This window comes from Platichthys flesus, chromosome 5 (genome assembly GCF_949316205.1).
Source record: "Platichthys flesus chromosome 5, fPlaFle2.1, whole genome shotgun sequence".
Lineage (NCBI taxonomy): Eukaryota > Metazoa > Chordata > Actinopteri > Pleuronectiformes > Pleuronectidae > Platichthys > Platichthys flesus.
In genome coordinates, this window is record NC_084949.1 from 14,074,326 (window position 1) to 14,099,546 (window position 25,221).

At 42.5% G+C, this 25,221-nt stretch overlaps 1 protein-coding gene and 1 long non-coding RNA gene across 3 annotated transcripts in view; both read left to right on the forward strand.

Moving 5' to 3' along the window:
• The first annotated feature begins 1,171 nt into the window (after window positions 1-1,171).
• Window positions 1,172-9,211, forward strand: utp6 (UTP6 small subunit processome component). The gene is made up of 19 exons (XM_062387138.1): window positions 1,172-1,413; window positions 2,095-2,179; window positions 2,277-2,318; window positions 2,529-2,621; window positions 2,996-3,043; window positions 3,129-3,192; window positions 3,392-3,510; window positions 3,698-3,775; window positions 3,895-3,976; window positions 4,496-4,577; window positions 4,714-4,892; window positions 5,278-5,357; window positions 5,574-5,651; window positions 6,249-6,428; window positions 7,366-7,446; window positions 7,628-7,737; window positions 7,838-7,904; window positions 8,176-8,248; window positions 8,604-9,211. The coding sequence occupies exons 1-19, from the start codon at window positions 1,322-1,324 to the stop codon at window positions 8,756-8,758; spliced, it is 1,788 nt and encodes a 595-aa protein (XP_062243122.1). The 5' UTR covers window positions 1,172-1,321; the 3' UTR covers window positions 8,759-9,211.
• A 5,526-nt stretch (window positions 9,212-14,737) lies between these two features.
• The window catches only part of LOC133953332 (uncharacterized), a 28,968-nt gene continuing 18,484 nt past the window's right edge, over window positions 14,738-25,221 (forward strand). Inside the window, exon 1 of one of the 2 annotated variants that reach the window (XR_009920684.1) lies at window positions 14,738-14,888. This is a non-coding gene — a long non-coding RNA (uncharacterized LOC133953332). Of the gene's footprint in view, window positions 14,889-18,007; window positions 18,087-25,221 lie in introns of those variants that run through there. The other variant, XR_009920685.1, reaches the window with a different exon arrangement.

The window sequence follows — 25,221 nt, forward strand, 5'->3', positions numbered from 1 at the left end:
GAATTTAATTATTTGCATAGTTGTGAGGACATTCATGGTCATATTACAACCCTTACACTAAAACCAAACCTCAAACCTTACTCTAAAACCTTATCTCAACCTTCAAAAAAAACATTAAAAAATATAAGTAGTAAAGTAGAAAATACAATGGTTTTCACATAAATGTGTATTAAAAGCAGCATAGAATGACACAGAAACACACACACACACACAATCATTTGTCCATCTTCTTCCTGTGCTTAGTTTCTCATGTGTATGAGCAGGTAATCCAATCCTCAATGTTGATGTAAGGGCGTGTGGCCTAGGGGATAGAGTGGTCATTCTTCAACAAGAAGGTCAGGGGCTCAATCCCCACTCTACCCCATCTGCACGTAGAAGTGTCCTTGGCAAGATACTGAACCTGTGGCTAAAATAAGGAAAACATTTTTTTTTTCATTGAAAAAATGAATTAAATTAAATTAAATTAATACCGCACAGTCACTTCTGTGCACGAGGTCAATAAATAAATAGCAGAAAATAAATGAAAAGTACATTTTCACCACTTTCCAATTTTCTGCTAATTTTGGTAAGAACTTAACCATGTTAAAGCAACAAAAAGCCAATTCATTTGTTTTAAAAATGGGCCATTTGGTCCGCAAACAGTAGTCACACACACAACCCATACACTTCTTAACAATACATAAAAAGAGCGTTAAACAGTCCTTTGTTAAAATACTAAAATATATGTGTGCCATACACCAGGACTACAGCTGGTTTAAAAGACCAACTGCTGAGGGAAAAATTATGTTAAAGATGACAGAATTGAAGCACGACCACACATTACAATATTTAAACTAGGAAAATGGATCCACGATCTCTGATTCGCAATCCACCGTCGTATGGTCCATGATCACATTATATAATCATTAGTGTAATTGGTGCGTCTCCCCACATGTGAACTACTTTGTTTTCAGTGATTTGCAAATCATTTCTCCTTTAAATGTCTCCTTTTATTGGATCAACCATCCACAACCCAGATATATTCAGTTAATCATAGTTTAAAATTTTTAAAACTGGTACCTTTACGTTTTTTGCACTTTAAACCGAGTATGATCCTAAATGTGTCCGCACAACCAGAGTAGTAGACGCGCACTCGGCTCGTGTTTCCCTACGGTAACCATTAGCAGACGGAACCGGAAATTCCTGAAATAATAACTTCCACCCATGTGTGGAGCCGAGGAGCAGCCTGGTCGCCTCAGATCTTCTGTCCCAGAGTAAAGTTGGAGTTCCCGACATTTTTTAACATCGTGAAGTAACGTGTCAAAGTTAAAACCGTGACAAGATGGCGGAGGTGGTTCAGCAGCGGATCGAGGAGCGGATCCCGGAGCTCGAGCAGTTGGAGAGAGTGGGACTCTTCACCCAGAAGGAAGTCAGGTAACACACCACCCACCGGGGGCTTCACACACAGTCCACTAACACAACACTGACACACTTCTAACAAACACATCCACCTCCAACAAGACAGTTTCACATCGATGGATATATGTTTTAATTATGAATGTGTGTTATATGGAAGGTCTGTCACATTATATAGTGCCAGATCTGAATTAAGGATCAGAATCATAGACTGTATACAGTATGATCACTATACAGCGGATATAATTGTCATTAATTAAAACAGATATATAAAGAAAATAACTTAAAGAGATACCAATATGTTAAATATCTTCAAATGAATTCTCCACAACTATAAATCTCATCTGACACTTGTATAAACTAACTTGTAGACTTTGTGGAGTCAGTAACTCAGGGTGATTTTCTGCCTCAAGTCTAAAATCCCACCTCTCCATCTTTGTCTGTATTTGTAGATACTTAGAAAGTCCAATTTGAACAGAGTGACAATGGCATGTTTTCCACATTAGGGCTTAATGGCCTTTAATAAAAGAAAAAGCAAATATAAATTCTATGTTGAACATACTCCATAGAACTAATGTCCAAATAAGTATTTGTATTTCTATGCAGTTCAGTGTCTCCAGTGTGTTTCTTTCACCTAACATCTGTTCCCATGACGTATGTAATGCAAAGTTGATCACCATGTTACTGTTACTTTTCTAGATCCATAATCAAGAGAGTGACGGCCATGGAATACAAGCTCCACAGGTTGATCATAAAGAAAGAAGACTTCATCGCTTACATTCAGGTACAGCGCCGTTGTCCTGCAAGTTGTTCATCCAGGATTTGAATCAGATAAATCGAGTTGGTAAAAGGTTTATTTACACATCTTTTTTTGATTACAGTATGAAATCAACATTTTGGAGCTGGTGAAGAAGAGAAGATTGGTAAGTGTGCTTCAGCGACAATGGAAATGGGATCATTGTATCACTTTATCTCCACTTCATAGTGATTAGATTCAAGTAAAGTACAGTATTAATATTTACTATATAATAGTAAACTTCACTTGTGTTATTAAGTGCACATAACAGCACAGCAGGCCCTGGCAGCCTTTTCTCTGGGGCTTTTCATTGTTAAACTGAACTTTTCATTTGCAGCACATCCGATACCAGTTCAAAAGAGAAGAGATTGAGTTCCCCATCATCCACAGGATAAACAGCATCTTCAGAAGAGCGACAAATAAGTGGAAGGTACCGTACACGCATTAATTACAAAGTAACTGTTAGTTACCATGCTGCTCTGCTCATTGATGGAGAATCAAGTTAGGACAATAAAATAAATCATCTAAATCTTACTGCTTTGGCTTTAAGGTTAAGTCAAACTGATTCTCTTTAAACCCAGGTCATAGTTTGGAAATGCATTTGAGGATCATTATTTACTAAGTACTTTTTAATGCAGCACTTAAGTAATTTTTTTTTTACTTAAACCTGTGTTTTGCCTTCTCAAAGGAAAAAATACAGATTCAATGAAATTTTACTTTGTGTAAAGTTTAAGATTTGCTCCAACCGAGTTAATAAATGAAGGTTTCAACCAAGTGAGGTGTAATGTGTTTTGTAACCAACAGGACGATGTGCAGCTCTGGTTCTCACATGTTGCTTTCTGCAAGAAATGGGTGAGTATTTCATAATTTACTGGTTCTCTTCAAACACTGTGACCTCTCATTCTAATCTCTATTGCTTCTGGGTTTCGCCCCTCAGGCCACTAAGAGCCAGATCAGCAAAGTGTTCTCGTCCATGCTCGCCATCCACTCGGACAAACCAGGTACACAAGAACTGTTTTAATTCACATTTATGGCTCCACTGCTGGTTATGGTTTTTAAATGTAGTGTATTGTCAACTTTGGGGATTCAGGAAAATACTACAAAACCAGATTGGATTAAGATGCATTTATTAAGATTAAGATTAGTGTCTCCCAAAAATATATCTAAGTAGTGTTCATGTTTCTAATTTTGACTCCTTAGCTCTGTGGATCATGGCCGCCAAGAGTGAGTTGGAGGATAGAAATTCATCTGAAAGCGCCAGACACCTGTTTCTGAGGGCCCTGCGCTTCCACCCAAACAACAAGAAGGTTTACAAGGAGGTACATGAAGCAAATTGTAGATGTTTTACATTGGAAGTGATTCAGTCTCTTGTAGTTTAAATGAGAAAATCTGTAGTTAGAAATGTGGTCCACTCGTTTTCTTGCATGAAGGTGTAAAAAAGTAAAAAGAACTGATGATCGTGGATTTTTTACATCTTTTAAATTGTCTCCTTCAACTCTTTGCTAGTACTTCCGCATGGAGCTGCTGCACTGTGAGAAACTGAGGAGGCAGAAGAAAGAGCTGGAGATAGCCGAGGTGGACCTGGTGAGTGCGTCATGACCTGAATACAAACTGTGTGAAATTCAACAAACATGTATGGTCAGAAGCTTTCGCTCTGTTATCTATTGCGATTCAGTGTTTATCTGCTCTGTCACTCCCTTCAGGGTGAATATGAGTTTTCTTCGGAAATCCTGAGCGGAAAACTGGCCGAGGTCGTGTACAAAGATGCTACAGGGAAAATCCAAGGTGAGCTTTTTAAAAGTGGCTTGGAAAGATATACCTGCTCAGAAAGTTTGAGCGTTGATAAAAAAGATAACCTTGTTTAAAGTTCCTTTTGGAAAATATTTGTTAGACAGACAGATAGATAGATAGATGTAACATGGGGCCAAGTATTGAAAACCAAAGTACCACAGAAGCACAGATTTATGCTTGGGTCAGGTGTTCTGTTTTGTATACATATTGTATGATACAAATATTTCCGGATTTACACCAGAATATTATTTTACTTTTTATTCTCAAATACACTGATTTACTGGAGAAGTTAAGTGGCGGGGAGGGTGATTGGGATGAAATTTGCAAATTACTCAACTGCTGCTAATTCTAAGCTAACCGGCTGCTGGAGCTTGAGATCTAAGCATATAATACCGATATTAGAGTGCCATTGATCTTCTCTTTTTCCCCAAAATGTAAAACTAGTACTTATACAACATCTTTGCCTGGATCTGGTCATGTTATCTCTGTGTTTCTGATGATTTCCTCCCACAGAGGCAGAGTTTGTCATCTCACTTCTGACCATCGCAGCCATCTTTGACTTCACCAAAGAGCTTCAGGAGTCCATCCTGCAAGAGTACGTTTTCTTCACTTACAAAATAGCTGTTTTTTCTCCCCTATCCCACACACACATACTCTGCACTCTTTAACTCCAATCAATATATGTTCAACATCAAGGATTAACACACCATCTTCCTTCCCCTCGTTTCCAGCTTACAGACAAACTACACAGAGGATAGCCTGACATGGGATTTCATGGCCAAGAGGGAGCTGGAGGCTCCCGGGGCAGGGGAGGAGCTGACGTCTGCCAAAGGCCGAGCGTCAGATATCAACCGCAGAGAGGAGCGCTGCTGCCAGGTCTATGAGGAGGGCCTCAAGAGCCTCCACACTGGTAGGAACAGCACTCATACAAACATACACATAGAACAAATGCAAATCGTTATTATGGCTCATTTTCCAAAAAGACTTAAGAACTTTTTAATTTACTACAGGGTCCTGTTGTTTGTTAGTGCGACAATAACCCATAAGCAGGAACAAGTCTTGATTACAGTTACAATGAGAAGAGGATTACTTTTTGTATGGAAGTATCCAAATCCCTGACTTCAATTGGACTAAACTCCCTTCCCTCAGTTTTGTGTTGCTGTCGTTTCCTTTGTGTAAAATGTTCTAACCATCTTAGGTTGGACTTTCTGATGCCAGTAGGTGCCCTCTATTAAATCACTGCTGACACCAGGTTGTGTCAGTCTAACAGACGACTGCTGTGCTTTGTGCTCTAGAGCCCATGTGGACCTGCTACGCGACCTTCTGCTTGGAAAGGCAGAAACGAAAGACCAACGTCCAAGAGCTGAAGGAAAAGGTGAGTCTTTGATTTAGCTCTGAACACGATTTGCATTGTTTTATAATATACTACATCATTTACTTTCATAGCAGGTAAATGAATCTGCTTCATTCTCACGATGTCAGTACGACTGCTCCTGAAGTTAAAAAGTGCACATCAGAAAAGTGTCAGTGTTTCTGGAGTCTGATGATCTAAGTGTAAATACTGATATTTGTTTGTGTGTTTGTTTCACAGAGGCAGGAGAGGCTGCTGGGAGTTCTGCAGCGTGCCCACGACTCCTCCCTGCTGAAGGAGGTTTATTATAAGAACTGGGTAAGATAATGTCTTCATTTAACTAGAATCTTCGGGGCCTTCAGCTCTGCAGGGTTTGGTCTTTCCTCCATTTGAAGACTACTTGTCAACATGTTTTATTACAGAAGTCCAGTTTGTTTGCAGTTCATAAGGCAACATAACTTTACTACACTTAAACAAAGGGTGTGATTAGTAAGAGGAGACGAGTGATGACATCTCAAGCTAGAGTTACTAGACCCAAGCATAGTGACAGCACAGACGTGTGGGACTCTTGGCCAGGACAAGGACCTTTTAATGCATGTACCCCCCACCTTTGATTACCAATGTATGACTTACTGTGATGAATTCTGACTTTTAAATGACTTTCTAAATTCAATGTGAATCCATATAATTCAGACAAAGACATGTTTGACTTTTTTCCACTGCGATTTGAACAGAATAAACAAAGTGTGTGTGATTGCACCTCAAGACAGAGCAACTGGTGATAATGTGTAGATCTCAGAACACTTTCCAGTAATTCCTTTTTACATGGTTGTAATCTTTCTTCATTGAACCTTTTCCTTGATGGATGATGTCCAAAGGTTGTAACAAACGCTCATTCCCCCCCCATGTGACCAGCTGCAGATCCTTCTCTCATCTGGAGATGCTGAGGGAGCAGCCAGCGTTGCCATGGCAGCCACGGAGCGCTACAGCCAGTCGGTGTTGACGTGGAGCCTGAGTCTGCAGACGCTCGCACAGCTCGGGAGCGGAGACATGGCCAGGCTATTCCAGGAAGCTCTCACTCGTGTGAATCCCAAGGTACTCGGTTCAACCACACATACACACAGGCACACGCACTCACTTTGATTTCACATCATTTGTTCAACATCACATCATGTTTGATTCGTTTCTTTGCTGATGTGTATATTGAATAACATATACATATCAGTTACATGTTTATTATGCCCCAGAATAATCGTTGGAACACTCACTCACTCACTCACTCACTCACTCACTCACTCACTCACACACACACAGAGAACTGTAAAGTGGGCCATCTTCTTGGCCTTATTTGTCTCTATTCAGGCACTTAAGCAGCCATCAGCCAACATAAACCCAGAGATTCCTTATTTGTATATTTAAAGCCAGGTTGAAGTGTTCTTTCACAATTTAAAAAAAGTACTGGAGGGTCATCATCAATAAGGCAAATTGATGATTTTCATTTTGAACCAATGTAACCCCTCCCTCTGTCAGTGCTGTACAGTTACTGACTGAAGTGTTATAGTGTGTGATTGTGAATACAACTGTCTTGCTCTGCTCCTAGAGCCTCTACAGCAGTGAGCAGAGTAGCTGGTTAGAGCTGGTCGTGGTGGGGGTTTCATAAGACTGTGAGAAGTAGCTGTGTGAGGAGGATTACGACTCGTTGCTCATTACACACATTTCTCTCAAGATCAACACTCTCTGTTCAAGTGTTGGGAAACAGTATAAACCTCAAGGAGTTCATTTGTGTCCTGTGTGTCGGACAATGAAATGTCACCATGCTGCACGATAATTAGAGATACTTAAATGAAGAAGATAAAAAATGTTCTACTTCATCTGAAGGGTTTCATGCACGTTCTAAAAACAAAGACTCTTGAAGGTAATGGAGAATGCATTGACGAAACAAATCTCCAATGATCACAGTTGTACTCCAGCTGAGCAAGATAGTGTTTAGAAATCAGCTAATAGCTCGATCTTCTCTTTCCTGCTGTGACAGGAGAGTTTACCACTGTGGCAGCTGTTGGTGCAGTGGAGCACAGCCAACCAGAGTCCCGAGGAAACCGAGGCCGTCTTTAAGGTAGCCCACCCAAGTCCTTCCCTCTCAGGTTGACTCCTATGTTTCGACAGAGTCTTCAGTGTAATGTATTTGTAATCACTGACCTCTCAGGATGGTTGTTAATGCCAGACCTGACCAGGGTCTAGCTGCTCAGTGTTCAGGCTTCCAAACTGAGAGTGTTTTTTTTCTTGACTTTTCCCAGAGAGGTCTTGTGTCTGTAGTGGCAGCTGTTGCCATGGCGATGAAGGAGTCCTACCTGGATTGGTCCTTCTCCACTGGAGGCTACAAGAAAGCAAGGAAGACCTTTACAAGGTAAACAGGAACCACATCTGCAGCACTAACTGTCCTTAATTTAAATGATATCTAACACAAAACGAACACACATTTTTAAAACCTTTTTCTTCTTCTGTAGCTTACAGGAGAACCGTCCCCTGCCCAAGACTTTTTTCACCAGGATGATTGAGATCGAGATGGAACAAGTACGTACATCAAACATTGCCACATGTGAAAACTTGTAAATTAAAAAACTTTAGATTTTAGAAATTGAACAGATTCACGATGATTAGTTAGAACTCTTCACTATATTCTTTATTTTACTCTTATCTGCCACTGACTTAAGGTTTCTATTGATTTCACTGAAAGTTTGATTTCAGTGAAATTGAAATTGAAATCATTCAGTCATTGAGTTATGAGGACTCACTGACTGGATGATTAGGATTGATGAGCCAATAATGTTGTTTGTTCTTGCAGGAGAATCCAAAAATGAACAGCCTGAGGGACTGCTACGAGAGGGCCCTGCAGGAGTTCGGCACAACAGACGACGGTGAGCCGAGTTTCAATGTCTTAAAGGAACACGAGACAGGAGGAAAAGTAGTGCTAGTCAAAACTAATTTATTCACAATATCTTGTTATTCAAGTATGAAGGACAAACTTTCCATTTGTAACAAAACTGCAACCAAAACTATTTAAATGTCTGATTTTTAGATATAAATACGTCTGAATGACTAACACTCAAGTTGTTCTTTAACACAGACAAACACAAAGGTTTAGTCTGGTATGTAGGCCAGGGAGAAGTTGGAATATGGCAAGTTGAAGAGCCTTTTGGTAAGCATTAATATTGAATCAGAACGTCCTTGTGCATTTTCAGCTCAAATCTTTTTCTGTTTTCTTTATTCAAGACCTGTGGCTACAGTACATCCAGATGGAGCTGGGACCCGGCGGGCAGCCAGAGAACTGCGGCAAGATCCACTGGAGAGCCATGAAGTTCCTGGAGGGCGACAGTGTGGAGAGATTCACTTCCAAACACACTCTCCTGCAGACTGGACACTTGTAGCCACATATGTTAAGGTCCATGTATTCCAGATTAAGGCCTTCAAGTTCAGATTCCAACGGCTCGTGTAGAAGTTTGTCAGCTGAAGAAGCAGCACGTATTTTCAGACAGGTGTTATTCTTCTTTTCTTCTCTGTGGACGACTGGTGTCGTGTCCGCTTATGATTTCCAACCCAGTGGCGAAGTTTCTGAAGTATGCAGTCAATTCTTCCTCAGTGGTTTTAGCAGGTTGTTTGAAGAAATGTTCAGAGATGTGAAAGAAAAGCTTCTCATGGTCACAACATCAATCAGAAGTGTTATACACTTTAGCTTTTCATTTTTGTACACAACACTGCGTTGGACTGATGTTGGAATCTTGCACTGTTGTAAGAGAGGTGCAGTTTAATTGAATTGAATTCCATGTTTATTTGACATTTCGAGAACTGTTAAAATGAAATAAAACTGTTTCATCCTTGTACGTTCTCTTGTTGTGTACCTTTTTTTTGACAGTAACACATTTACACAAAAATACCAACACTAATTTCTCTAAAAGCAGGACTCTTAATAGCTGCAGTCTCCAATGACTGATCACTCAGCAGGTGGGATAAGCTGTTTAAAGTTAAACTTATAAATACCTCTTATCCTGCAAAAGAAACTGCTCATTTCACATTACACATTGATCCAGTCGATACCTATTCTCATTTAAACATGATGATACATGGTACAAAATGTTGCCTTATAAAATATTAAGCAGCAGTAGTACTACAGGGTAATTGCACATGTATGAATGCTGAAAAACTGCTTGTGAACATTTAAATATATTTATAGTTTTTAAGGACACTTCATATTTACCAACAGCAGTGGGGATTAACTGAAATTTACTGTTTGAATTAATCCTAATGTTGCACTGAAAATAAAGATGATAAGTAAACTAATCATATTGTATCATAAGGGATTATATGGGGTGTTTTATCAAACACAACTAAGATTAAACAGGATGTACTTATAGTAAGAGACAAGGTGTTTAAAACAATTCATCGACTATTTGGGGAATATGAGAGACAGCTGCTCTCTCCTGAAATTTTTCTTGAGTCTTCAAGAGAAATGATTGCCAACAGGAAAACAAGAAGAGAAAAAAGAATGTGATTTAAGGCGGTTGACTTGGCGAATTACCATTTTTTCTAAACTCACACACACGCACGCACACACACACAGCTGAAGGTTTCTGTAAAGAAATGTTTTTTAATATTGTTCAGACACACAGGGATGAAAGTTTGAGAAGGGGTAACTAATAAGGTTGGTATATTTACTGGTTTACTGTTATTTTGAGCTACATCAACTATTCAAAACGCTGCAGTTATGTGATTTTTCTCTAACTGTTGGCACTAGGTATGTTTTTATATATTTACATATTTAAGTCCTTTAATCATTTTAATTTAATCCAGTCTGTAAAACCTGCACTGAACTGCTGAGTCACAATGTCCTGTGATGATGAAAATGTTTTAGTTTATGGTAATAGAGGTTATAACTTAATCAGGGGGAATAATTAATCATTTTTTGTGCTTAAGCCATTAGAGAGGTATTCAATTAAAAATGAATTTGGAAAGCTCCTGAATACTGGAGCATAAAAACAACAGTTTAAAAGGGCATTTAAAAAGTAGGTGGACCCTGTAGCCCCACATGCTCACCTCCTCCACAAGCTGCTACACAGACAACATCCACATCAGTGTTTCCCCCCAAAACAGGTGCAAACACTGGAATGAGGTTTTAAAACAGTAGCTTTAAAAAGAATATTAACTAAATGTTATATATCTGCTCCATTGAGAACTGCTTGTACCTTCCAGTTCTTATGAGCAAGTCTAAAGTGCCCAAAGTCTAACTTTCCCCTTTATCTGTCTGATCAGTGTTTGTTTTACCACAGTCAATGTCAGTGTATGATTCTGGTGATTCCACCTCTCACACGTCGGCTCCAGCAGGCCCCTTCACACCTCCTCAGAGCTTCTTTAAGAGGATGTAAGTGAAGAGGGTCAGCACGCCGGCAGACAGCAGCCCGATCACACACTGGTGGATGGTGATGACGTTTTCCAGGGCGTGGATGCGCTCCTCCATGGCGTTGGTGTGGATGTAGTCATAGATGGAGGCCCCGATGCTCCACACCGCCCACACGGCATCCACCACCGCTTTCATGGTAGGAGAGACCATCGAGAGGGCCGCCTGCAGCCGGGCGCAGGACGCACCCGCTGCTGACAGAAGAGGGTGACACACACAGAGAGGAGTGAGGAGGGAGAGTCATGTGTGGGCAATGTGTCGGCCTCTTAAACACGTCAACCACAGATGAGTGTATATGACCATGAACCACGACTGTTTGTGGATTCAACTAAAACTGTCTGTTAGAAACTTCTAATGGCACAGGAGTCAATTATTGTTTTGCATAAAACTCATGGATCTTCGATTTGTAATCTAGTAACTACATTATTGCTTTTGACTGATTGTCCCTAAAATCACAATAATATTTTTTTTCTCTATTTTTTTTTCTAGTTTTAAGAATTTCTCACCAGTTGCTTTAATTTAATTTGGCTGCAACCCTGTTTACCCCTGAAACTCCTCAATTATTTTGTGGATTCAAGCACTTCTGCAGAGTGGTGAGTGGATAATGAGTTAATTTAAATTTTTTGACTGAACTATCCCTTTAAATGCACAGTAACACACAACAGAGCAGCTGCGTGTCACCTTTTTCACTGGCTTCATGTCCAAGAAAGGATAACTCATTGTGTGTTACTTGAGGCCTATGATGTTTTTGCTGTTTTATCACACCATCAACATTATCGTGTCTGATCTGTGTGATGAAAACATAAATAATTTTAGTCATCAGGAAATCAACACAATGTTGGTAATGTTTTTAGTCTTCACCTGGTCTTAAAATGACATCCGCAGAAATACAAAGACTCCTAGTTCAGGTTGTGCTTTTGTTCATATTGTGTTGACTGAACGAATCTCTCACAATGACATAGTTTGTCTCCAGCATCTCTCTCCACTGTCGCACTGACAGAACGTTAAGTTCAGGGCGGAGAAACGCTTCACAGCAGCTCTTCCTCGTATTTGATCCTGGACTTTATAGGGCAAGGCGTCTTTGCCACAATTGTCGAGTCCGTGAACCTCAGGAACCAAAGAGAAGGTGGCTGTGAAAATCCTTAGGAAGAACTCAAGAGTTGAACCAGAACGCTGAGGCTGAGGTAGATGACTGAAACTCCTGTGCTCAGGTGCTGTCCGCGCCATCAGAACATGAAGCTGATCACAAACAGTTGTCTTATCATGCCTCCTTTCTTCTCTCCAGGTAGCCATGTTGAAAGTCATCAGTGAGCTGGATTCAGATCGCACCAACGTTGTCTAGTTCTATGAAAAATTTGAGGTGTCAGCGTGCATGTCACCTACTGTATATACACTGATGAGAGAGATGTCGTTTGAAGGTGACAGGTGAACTGTTACTCATTGGAACAGGAGATTAAGGGTGAGCAAGGCACCGTGTGTCTGTCTGCACCCTGCTGCCACAGGGGAGGGACAACACACTCTCCTCTCTGCACTGCCGGATATTCATCAGTTGTTTTGCCACAGATTTTCTGTGAGAGTTGCCAGTGCTAGAAGTACAGTGGTCAGTTTCACACGCACGCACGCACACGCACACACCAACCCACACAGGGTCTTTACATTCCTACCCCCCTCTCTCTCTCTCTCTCTCTCTCTCTCTCTCTCTCTCTCTCTCTCTCTCTCTCTCTCTCTCTCTCTCTCTCTCTCTCTCTCTCTCTCTCTCTCTCTCTCTCTCTCTCTCCTGCTGACGTCATTGCAGTATAAATAAATGAACTCAGTGGATTCACGTGATTTAACGTTTAGGCTGCTCGGAAGGGAAACTCAAAACTCAGCAGAGCAACAGATAGAGAGTGTTTCTTTCTCTCCCTCACTCTCTCTCTCTCTCTCTCTCACACACACGCACACGTACACACACGCACTAAGACGAAGAGTGACCGGATCAGAACTCACCTCCCTCTGTCAGATTTTACTGAGTGGAAGAGGAGGGTGAGGATGATGAAGAACATCCGTCCTGCTGTAGATGGTGTGGTGGAGGATCTTGTTTCGAAGGAGTATTGTGGTTCCTGTCACAGACCTGCTGGTCGGACATTGCTATTGGCTGTCAAGTCAGTGAAAATCATACAAGTCATTTCCGGTCTCGTCCTACAAGCTAAAACCGCCTATTAATATAAATGGCACGAGTTTAGGTTGACAGATATGTTCTAAATGTGTACGGGAGAGGTGGTGTGACGTTACAATTGTTTCAAAACGTAAAGCGTCAAAAGAATAAAAAAGTTTATTTTCTATTTTTATTTTATTTTGATAAAAACAAGACAATTTCCGCTTTCCGACACTGAAGCAGCTGAATGCCAAATGAGAGAGAGCGTCACTACAGGCACTGAAGTAGAGCTTAACTTAGGCTACAGAATAGACGAGAATATTTTACAATATGTTTAAAAAAACGAAGTGCAACCTTAATAATAGAAAAGTAAACTATCTATACAATGGGATTAAATTATGATATAATATATTCATATTCACAACAGTTGTAAGATCATCGATAGAGTGTTAATAACGAAAATAGGATAGAAAGACACATATCAATAGAATGGAATATAAATATGATAATAGAATAGAATAAAATAGAGTCAAGTCAAAGACAACTTTATTGTCAATTCTGCCATGTGTACAGGACATATACGGGAGTGAAATGATTTTTCTCTCTGATCCCTGGTGTAAAGATATAAGTAGACAGAACATGTAAGTACAGAAAAACAGAAAATATAAGTTTGCAACATATTACACAGTAGGACATGGTATGCAGTCATAAGGCATGCAGTGGATAAGATAAGATTTGAATATTGCAAAAATGGATTAAGAGTCGAACAATACTTCACAGGAAGTTTTGTAACGTACATCCACAGGATGTAGTGGATGCAGTTGTTGTTTGATAGAATAAAATAGAGATGAATGGAAATGAAAATCAACAGCAACCAATGGAGAGAAGAGCCTGGGATGAGAGGGAGATGATGTACCTTAAAATGTGAAAAAAGTTTACAGAGCGTGATTAATGTCAACATAGTCCATTAGGAGAGGTTAAAGTAAAGAAAATGTCATGTATGGTACTTATGACAATACAGACTTTTAAATTCTTAAACTAAGCTGCAAAGTATGTGACTGTAGCACACACACACACACAAACGCACACGCGCACACACACACGCACACAATACACATGTTTGCCATCATTCTCATCTCATATTTCACTGTGGAACTGGACTGAATCCTTGGTGTTAAGGCATCGCTCACCTGACACCCATGCCTACAAAGCACACTGAACTGAATCCAGCTGAACAGAATATAAAGCAAGTATGACAGTGGGTTACAACAGAATGCAAAATATCTGAATATAACAAGAGCATGCAAAAAAATTCAGATTTGAACATAATTTAAAAAAGACTTCTAGGAAATAGGGAGAATTCAGACGAGAACAACAGAATATATGTACCTAAGGTGAAATAAAAGATTAGGATAAATGCAAAAGGACACAGAGAAGAAACAGATTATAGATCTGTTGTATTATATTATAACACAACCCAATATCACATATCATAATACAACATATATAATACATCTACGTAAACTTTGCTTACTTCATAGAAATCAGATATAAAGGCACTGATTAAATCCTTTCCCGCAGGCTGAAGCTGTCACGCTGTTATTGCTTCACGTGATCCCCCTCACTCATTTGCACAAGACAATACAGCTCGTGTTCGCCACATGCGCGCACAATGGTGTGCCAGGGCGCGCGTTCGCCACCAGGAGGCGCAGCACGCTCACATGTTGCTGGTCTGGGAGGCAACGGGGAAGAGGTGTGTGATGAACCTGGGATGCATGAAGTCCCCTGAGCAGCATCGATAAAAGAGGGGAGCACCTTGAGCGCACCGCAGACGAGCAGCCCGACCCGGAGACGCAGCCCAGCGGAGCGCAGCGCGGGACCTGGCTGGCGCGTAACGGACTGAGGGAGCCCGACGCACCGCGGGAATGAGCGCAGTTCCAGGCAAAACCCACATGCTCGGACACTACTCCATGTGAGTGCCCTCCGCCGTGTTTTTCAAAGTCCATAATAATTGGAAATACGGTGCCACGCTGCTGCGCCCCCCCACGGAAACCTATAATTGGAGGCGAGCCAATGACGCGCTGAAAATAACCAGGTTACCACTTAGCACCGGTCCATTTTGGGGAGGGCCCAGCACGAGGGCGCAGCACCATATATCAGCTCCTTCCAGCTGTTTGGGAATATCCTGCTCACTGTGTCGAGGCTGCAGCAGCAGCAGCATGGCAGCAGCCGACCGCTATCTCCATTCGTCTCCCTGTCGTCCCGGCTGTCATCCCTTAATGGATATTGGGTGACTGGCTGTGTGCTGGGGGCGCCCCGGGGATCTCTCGGTGGGGAAGCTTTTCTTTAAAGGGAGGGAGAGCAAGAGAGAGCGCATGAGAGAGCGAGAGAGAGATAGGGGGGAGACTGGCACAAGGCTCGACAGTTTGTTCCTCCCTGGGCAGAGGGGACATAGGCCAGTGACTGTCCGACTTATTTCCAAAGACAATTATTTGTCCTCCCACCCTCAAAGGGATAATCCTGCTCAATGTGCGATGCGTGGCGCACCAAGGGATCAGATAGGACGGGGGCGCCACTGGTGGTGCTGGGTGAACTTCAACTTCGCTTGCAGACGATCTCCTCCATGCAGCCAGACAAGCTGCCAGACAGTCGGCGCTTCTTTTCTTTCTTTTTTTTAACGCAAGGTCCCCCCCCCCCCCCCCCCCCCTCCAACACACACACCATATGGCTACGGGATGCTGACACCTGCCCGGTGCGCAGGTAACACCGACCGGGCATCACCTTCTTCTCCAGGCAGCAGATCTGTGGGTATGTATCGGCGCGTAAACCCTTCACGTTCCCTCCTTTACCTGTTGCGGAAGTTAAAATGCTGTGGTAGAAACAAGTCGTCTGTAGAAGCCACAGGTAAACCTCGGGAGGTGGTCCTCAGCGTGCATGATGATGTTGTGCGTCAGAGGCTGGGTCTTTGCGGGCAAGGTGAGTCCTCAGTTAATTCAACTGGCCTACAAAGTCCCAGTTTCTGGCTCATGTGTTCCCCCAGATCAGACTATAGACTTGAGCTGCACACGAATCTTTTAAACCACAGGACATATGGAAGAGATGGGAGGTTTTGATGGAAAGGACAAACGGGTAATCACTCATCTAGAGTGATATGTTAGAGGAGAAAGTCTCACTGTAAAGCACCCATGTAAAAACGTAATTTAAGATCATTATAGCCTTATCGATAATATATATATATATATATATATATATATATATATATTTAAAAAACTTTACAAATAAACTTTCAAGCCTAAATACAAGAAACTTCTAGGACGATAGGGTCATTATAAAGTCAATATGAAAAACCATATGGACTTATGTTAACCACAAGTAATACATTACGATATATTAGATACACTGCTCAATCAAGAGAGAACCATGCATATTAAAGGTATGCCAACTTCAGTTTTTCATAGCTCAAAGGCTCAAACCCTGAATGTCACCACAAAATGATTTGACTGAAAATCCTTCGCCCAAGCTAAAAGAGAAGCGTGTTTCTCAACAGTGTCACAGAGAATCCAGAGCAGCGGCTGTCCTCTCACTAAAGTGATGAACAACTCTCAGCAGCCAAGTCAAAAAGAGTGGCTCTGCTTTTCCTTAGCTGGCCCCATTCTGCTGAGCAGTTTTGGATAAATAGTTTTTCAATAAAAATCAAACATATTCCAAGCTTTTTTTCCATCGCTCCATCAAAAATAGGGCAAACGATACAAAAATAAAGAATAAAGTTTAACTTCCGATGAGAATCAGTTCATGTTATTTCATTAATCTCCCTTCAAAGACCGCACATGATAAAATCTTGAATTAGTGCAGTCACAAGCAAATTCCTCCCTCCCTCCTTGAATTTCGATGAGCAATTTAATTAAAAGAAATGTTAAATTTTTTGGGCATAAGCTCTACAAAAACATTCCCGAATAAAAAAAAAAATTAGAGGCAGAGTTTTCAAAAAAAGTGCCAAAGTCTATTACGTTGAACAAGTGTGTCAAGTGGAGAAGAAGTTGTTTTGGAGGCCCGCGTCTATATCTGTCCTGACCCCAGCGTGCCGTACATACCTCACTAATGAATTTAGCATCCTGACACTAGATTCTCTATGTAATTAATAGAGTGGAGGGCCCGTGGTGCCATCTCTGTGCCGCGAGTGACACGTAGGTGAGACAATCGCTGAAGCATGGGATTTTTTAATTTTAAAAACACACGAGACCCCCGCCATGTTTCAGACACACTCAAAACAGCCCTGCGAGCGGAGCACGTGCCAGCAGGTGGGGAGACGTTATATCCATCTCTCTGTCAGCGTTAATACTGTGATATTAGTACCTGAGCATTAGTTATTTGCAGGTTGTGTATTACACGTCAGTGGCAGGTCATTTGTTTTTACCCGCCTGCCAATTTCTTGTTCTGTCAGTAATATGTTCACATCGGTTCGATTTTCTTTCTTTTAGCTATAGAATACATCGTCACGCTAATTGATACATTTACACGTAGGACATATTTGAGTCACCCTTAACATCCTTGAGGTCACATGGTTAACCCCCTAATATATATAAAATTGGATGCGTCTCTATCCCACCTCAGATGCGTCGGGATGCAGTCAGCTATATAGTCGCCGAGTGCCTCGGGAGAAGCCCACTAAAACGCAATGACACATCACAGAGAGCAGATAAACCCGCTCCAGGCAGAAAGTCCATATATGCTGCAGGAGCGTGCAAGGCCGTGCCAGAGTGAGAGCGGAGGGCCTAGTAAGGGAGGCTTGGTGGAATGAGCCTGGTTTGGATAAGCAGCGTGGCTACGGGGAGCTCTGGGATAGTCACCAAGTGTGCTGATTAAAGTTGTGATATTAAACAGCGCTGGCTAGAGCCGCCTGCCAAGCCTCTCGCACTGGCATTTGCCATTGTTTAAAAGGCCCAATTGGACTCATCTCACCACTTGCTGCACAGTGTTGCTTACATCTTGGTTTTTTTCCCCCCACCGTGCCTGCCTCATATTCTCTCCTCACACCATTTGTTAGCGGAGTTGTAGACTCGCTTTAAATAGACTTTTCCTCGCATCTCCCCAGGTGGCTCCTGCGCTCTGGGTCACGGGGTTCGCTTGGTTCTCAAATTGACCGTCACAAGCGGCGCATGTGTACGATATTGTGAGTATCATATAGACCATTCCGCTAGAGTAAAAGCTTCAGATTGTGTTTACGTTTCCTGTGAAAGCTGAACTTCTAATGAACACACGAGCTCCCCTTCTTGGAAATTGTGCCCTGAACTCATTCAACCCGCTTTAAAAACGTCACAGCAAATCCCAATAAAACTCTGCCATTATAAATATACAATTCACAAATACTGGAACGCTTGCTTGCTTTTTTTTGACGAAATATCCTGCGTGACCCAGCTCCGTGAAAAAGGTCAAACTTCAGACGCTGTAGTCACTCCAGGTTGTTACAATTCCCCAGCCATGACTTGAACGGACACCAAAGCTAAGCTCTCATGGAGCCTGCAAACGCTGTAGTTTGATCTCAAAAGTTTGAGACATCCAAAGATTAAGCCATGGAGGGAGGGAGGGAGAAAGAAAAGGCAGCAAGAAAAGTGAGGGACTTTTAGGGGCAGCTGTGTTTCATTAACCCAGTCATAATGCCCCTAAAAATCCTTATTGCTCTTGCAATGGTCAACAAATCCCAGAATGCAACATGGAGAGGATCTCTAAGCAGCGTGTAGGGATTCACTATGAGCAACCTGTTGCACTGCAGGGCCAGAGAGCGAGTCAGCGTATATGCGTGAGTTATATATATGTGTTTAATTCAGAGGTTTTTAAACCAATGGTAGAAGTCACAGAACTGAGTGAATTGGATAACACATGGTTGGAAGCAGACGGCATCAAGGGAGCTGCTGAAAGCAAAGAGTAACCTTTGTTGAAAGTTTCATAACATGTTTACGGTTCCAAATGATCGACAATATGGAAATGTTAACAACTTCATCTGGGAACTGCACAGGTCGACTGAAAGGTTTGTCTTTACTAACAATACCAATGTTTACTTTAGTCGAACGTATGACTTGCACTGTTTTTACTTCTCTGCACGAGCCTAGTTTGACTTTGCAACCGTGTGCCAGGGGACAGACTGACTGAAATAAACAAAACAAATTCAGAGGGTATGAAGATATACAGTATGGGCGGGTGGAAATACGGGGAAGCAGAAAGGAGTGTGAAGAGACGTAAACAATGATAAATCTTGACCAGACAGCGGCCGTACGGACAGACAGAAAATGGCAACCAGGCAGACAGGCAAGAGGACACCGCGGGATACAGGACAACAGATAAATAGAAATAGAGACATCCAGACAAGCGGGCCGTAGAGGACTGGGTGTGGTGTGGTGGGCTGTCGTGGTTGGAGAGCGAATGGTGTGGAGCGGAGCTCTCGATGTTGCTGAATGAGTCATCGGAGGGAGGCTATTCTGTTGAGCTTCCCTGTGGGACGGCTGCTGCTGAAGAAAGGAAGTAAGATTCCTCTCTGCATCGAGGGGAAAGAGAGAGAGAGAGAGAGAGAGAGAGAGAGAGAGAGAGAGAGAGAGAGAGAGAGAGAGAGAGAGAGAGAGGCAGACTGACAAGGGGAGAGGGAGTGAGGGAAAGTGTGGAAGGATGACTCAGGGCCATGAAGCACATGGTGAATGGGGGGGAATTACTCATCAGAGCATGTGGAATCTCATACGGCTATCACAGGACTGACAGTGTGCTTCCCCCCATGGCTGCTACTCAGCCAACATCTCTCCCCCAAGCGCCAGCTGAACGCCGACCAGCCTCGCCCTCACCAGCCGAGGAACAGAGGGGAGATAGGGATCAGGGTGAACCGCAGGTCAAATTGACACAAGAAGGTTTTTTTTCAATATGACCCCCCCCCCCCCCTTCTTAATGCGGCCCCTGTAGATTGGCCACCTCAGGGCGTCATGAGGGACAAATGACAATACATGAGTTTTAACCCTCTTAGCAAAGTGGACTCCATACCAGCAGAGGCGAGTAAAACGACATTTCCGCCCCCCCAACTAAATGTCTCCATTCTTGGTTAGCTGGCTCTGTGCAGCCTCTGTGTGACTGATGGGTGCATGTTGAAAATACTGTGCCATCATCTGACAGAGTCGTCTGAACTTTAGCAGAGGCTGCAGCAGCCCCCCTGACCAGCTTTATTTCAGCTTCAAGAAAATCCAGCTTGAGTTTTTCTTTAGTAGCAGCTGAAGTTTCGAGAAAGACTTGAGTTTGGGGGTCTTGGTTATAATCAGAAATGAGAAATGAGAAGTATTATTGATGTAAATATTGATTCATTCTGAGCAGAAACAGTCGCTTCAGTCCATTAGGTTATCAGTGAAGGCCACTCTGTTATTGCTCCAAATAAGGCATTCACTTTTCAAGGAGGGAACAGAAAAAGGCTTTATTTATTTGTGGTCCTGAGAGCTCAACACACTACGATTTAAGAAAACACAATTGATACACATGCAAATGGAGAAAAAGTCAATTTGACCACACATACATGCTAAATAGAGAACACAACCACAACCACATACTCGCAGCACAACACATCAAGTGTTTCCAGGGTATACATAAAAGTAATGAACACGACTGGAACACTTTAGCCTGCAAATTTATTTTTATTATTTTCAACAACGCTGAGGGATTTCCAACATCCACTACTATCCATGATTCACAAACCGTGGCAAAAAGTGGGTCCCATCCATGATCATCGCTTTTTAGTGTCTTCTGGAAACACTTTCAATGTGTTGTGAGTTTTCAAGTTGTGCTGTGCGATTTGGTTGTGTTGTGTCTATTTGCATGTGTTTTCTTAAGTTGCTGGGTTTTGAGCTCTCAGTGACAGGGTTTTCAGCCCAGCAGCTTATTTGTCTCTCTCCGTAGATCCACTTACAAAAGAGCTTGTTCATGGCAACATACATGAAACTTAACAGTGATGAATTGACAATGACAATCGCCCCGGGGTGATGACAAGTCATATAATGGAAATGGGTGAAAGGGCATCACAGCGTCTGTTCATCTGTTCAAACCTCAGCTGAAGGTGTGGTGGTATCGGGGAATTAAGCATTAGCAGATAAATCCATGACACAGAGCCTAGGAGTCAGCAGAACGTTTTTGTGTGACTTTGAACAAATGTACCCAGGTCGGCTTCATGCTGAATGAATCCATGTGTCTATGCTACTTATATCCTGTGCACCTGTCACATTGACTTCTGGTGTGCTACAACCTATTTTGAAACTTTTAAATGCACATGCAGCAAAAAAACAATGCTGATGAGTAAATCGTGCTGGCATGACTCAACAGGTGAAAGCGGCACACCCTTAAGACTAGTTTAGCCCCCACCCCACCCCACCCTCACCAGTGGCGGCACAGTCCCAGATCTCTCTCGCTCACGGAGGCTGCCATTAAGGTGTGGACTGACGCCGCTCTAACTGCACAACATGAGAAATACTCAAATCCAGAGCAAACACCACAGACAAAAGGGCGAGGGCAAGAAAAACCGGAGCAGACCTTCCCTGTGTGAATCCCTCCAGCACCGCTCTTTCAAAAAAATGAGAACGAACCCCCCTGACCTGCTCTGAGCCAATCAGCCTGTGAAACCTGGCTCTGGTATGAGCAGAGTAAACAGAGAGGAGTGTAATCTGCCATCACATATCTGCAATGGTTATTCCCCCTCTCTTGGTAATCACCCATATTAATGGGATGCAGTTGTTGCTGTCCGCTGCCTTTGTGGATCCTCTCGAGGGGTTCAAACTGGAGGCCTAGCTGTAATAATCAGTTTATTAAATTAAAGCATTTGGCATTGCTCGTGTAAAATAGGTTGCATCACATATTCAAGCTGCCAGTAGCTGCCATGTGTAACAGGTAAACTAATCCCAACACGAAAAGTGAATGTGTGTAAAACTGAAGAAAACGATTATTTGCAGGTCTTTACAATCTTTACAAAAAGATTGTAAGCGTTGTTAAGCTGCCTGTGTAGAAAGCTGTTTTGATTCAATTAGGAGCACATCTGTTCCACTAAAGGTGCGAGACAGATGTGGCTGAAATGCCTCCTGAGTATAAATAATGTAAATGATCAAATAACTTGAGCCAGGATAACATGATCTATTTCCCTCTTATTTAAACTACATGGACACCATGAACTCTACATATATGCACATAAAACTAAACGATACCAATATTTCCAAAGTATTGGCAGTAAAGTTTAATATGTCCTTTGACTTCCCCTGAAACTGTTATATTTTGGATGTAATGCTAGAACCTGTGATGCTACAGTGACTTTGATCTGAAGTCTCTAATAGTGAAGATATCTTTCAAGTTTTAATGGTGTAACCCAATTTGGTAGGTCTGTATTTTGTTAGAGACCCTCCAGTTAGTAAAAAGTTTGGAAGAACGTTGTTGTGATGGAGTTCCGGGCCTTTCACCAACTGTTTGATAGGAGAGATCCAATTATGGATTCCAGCATCAGCAGATTGTCTGTGGAGTAAACAGATTCCAGTTGCACCCTTTCAAAAGATCTGGCAGACGTTTGCTGGAATTGTAAACAAATAAAATAAACTGCGCTGTGCAGTGCACTGCAGGACGTTGAGGTGATAGGCAGGTGAAAGGTTAAACTAAGGACTGCACATAACTGCCAGGTTTCAGCAATAGGAGCAGGGAACATGTCTCTTTCTGTCACACACACATAGGGAAAGGAGATCTCGGACTCAGGACTCAGACCTGTGTAATCACAGATGTGTACCCAGCAAAACGTGCACACACAAGTGCACACAACCAGACACATTAACCCTCAAACTTTGACCCTGGCATTATTCACAGTTTGCTTTTCATATGGAATGTCAAACTGTTTCAAAGGTATTGAACTTTTCCGCACCGGGCTGCCAGCAGCTGTTTGTCTTTGTGATTATGTTTGCGAATACATAAGCAGAGGGCCTTTCCCTATATTAGCGTGCAGATAATTTGTATTGTGTGATTCCCTGATAGTCTGAGGAGAACATCTAGTGTAGGTGGTGCTACATGTACAGGAAAAACATGTTTCCCCCTCGCTCTTGCCCACCACCACCCGGGGCATTCTGGTGCCCTGTTGTTTCTTGGCTCTCCGTGGATCGACGGTGCACATTGGCACACCTCGTCGGTACTTTTCTCTTTGCATGACAAAATCTGTTGAACTCGGCTCAGCGTTCGTTTGCCCCGCGTTGAGAAACAAGGAGCTCCGCAGGGCGATTGGCAGATGTCGGTTTGAAACTGCAGATACAGTCATGTGGAGTCAGCGAGTGATTGTGTGTGTTGTCGACGTGTATATGTGTATAAAGGGTGAGGAGAAAAAAAAGAAGGGTGTTTGTTTTGGCACAGAGAGCAATTGCCAAAGAAGCCGCTCCTCAGCCAAATCTGACCAAACGCACCTGCGCTGCGGCTGCGTTTCATCTCACCATGCTCTTCAGTCGGCACAATGGAAAGGCGGACACTTTGCTTCCTGCTCCCAGCGCTTCACAGCCCTCCAGTGAGCTCAGGGGGCTAATGGTCTGCTGTTGTGTTGTTTAAAATGTAAAACAGACAGCAGTGGAGGTGAGACGCTGTTTCCCCCTCTGTTACGGTTGAAGCGAACAAGGGGACGAAGCTAACATATGTCAGCTAATCAGTGGCATGATAGAGCCTCATGGTCACTCTCATCGTTTCTTATACTGGCCGTAGCTCATTCGAAGGCCCATTTTCTGGCTCCAGCCAACAGCCTCCAGTCCAGAGGTCCTCGGTGCCAAAGACTGGCTCCGAGGACATTACGAAAAGGGAAAAGCCATCTCCCCCCCCGAAAAAACCTCCTTCCATTACAGAGAGGAGGTTTTCCGCTTTTATCGAAACTGTCAATGGAAGTTATTCAAGCTACTTGGAAAACATCAACTGCTGCTTTTCTCTGTCTTTATGTTGGCAAAATCCTCAGTCACAAGGGCGGCAGGATCCTTCCATAGTGGGTTTGCAGAAGAAAGGGAATTTGCGTGCGAGTGCATGTGTTTTTTCTGTCCTTGATACTCTGTGGTGTTGTATGCGAGTACTGTTGATCTGCAGAGAGCATGTGCCGCTGACAGGTCTGTGAAATATCAGCATCTACGTTGGTTTTGTCAATGTAAGCTCTGGGACATGAGAACACTGCTGAAGTGCGTAAGGAGTATATTTATATATTTATATTTTTAAGTGTTGAATGAAGAGATGCTTTGTGTTGGCAGAAGAGTGATGGGAGCCACAGTGTGACAAGTCAGGCCTAAGGCGACTTTAAACCCAGAGCAATGGGTCCTCTTGGAACCTCATTCTAATTCCTTGGGCATCGGAGCGGTGGTCTCAATCCAAAACCAACAGTTTGGGAAATATCTGTTACATCTGCATCCCAAATATTCAGATGTGCTTTTTTTGACGCTCTTATTTGGGTTGACAGTGTTTTATTTTTCTTCCTTCATGCCTCTTGTGTTTTTCTTGTCATACTTGGCTGTTTTTGTATTGACTCATCTCTTCTGCATACTGAACGAGTTATTTTGGGCGGTAAGGATGTGGGAACAGAAAAAAAAACTGCACCGCATACAGTATGACTACATGCAAGAGCAGTATATGCATATTCTTATACCAGGTTGATGGTGACTAGCTCTCATTGTCATGACTTGTGACTACCTCCGTGAAAATCGTTAGTTGAAAATTTTTTTCCGGAAAATCTGCTGGATTGCTGAAGTTGTCGATGATATGCTCAAAATGGCGCCCATATTTGTCAGTTAAACAACAAGCTACTACGCATCCAGCCAACGCCATCAGACGTGAACACCTCTACACCAACGTAAAAGCAGGCAGATTAATGTGTTATATTTCAGTTGTGTAATCTGTACTGACACAGAAGTGTAAAAACTCAATTTGATGGTTTCCCAGTAGCTTATGTTCCATGTCTTGGTTGAGCACATTCATCTCCTGGTTGTCACCGTGAGGTAGCCAGGCAATCAGAACCCAGCCAGGACATAGTCGCACACTTAATCCCTGGAAAACCACAACATGTCACTTTAATACGCTTGGATTTTGGTACCAACTACAGATTCAAGATATAATTTGTGATCTTTGGAAGTGGTAGTACGATGGATTTTGTATCCTTTGGACCGAGCCATGCTAGACGTTTCCTTGTTTCCAGTCTTATTACAAAACGAAAAGCTAACAGGTTGCTGGCTCCAGCTGGTGCTCACATGCTACTGCTACATTTACTGTATAGACGCCGAGAGTGGCACCAATATTCTCATCCACTC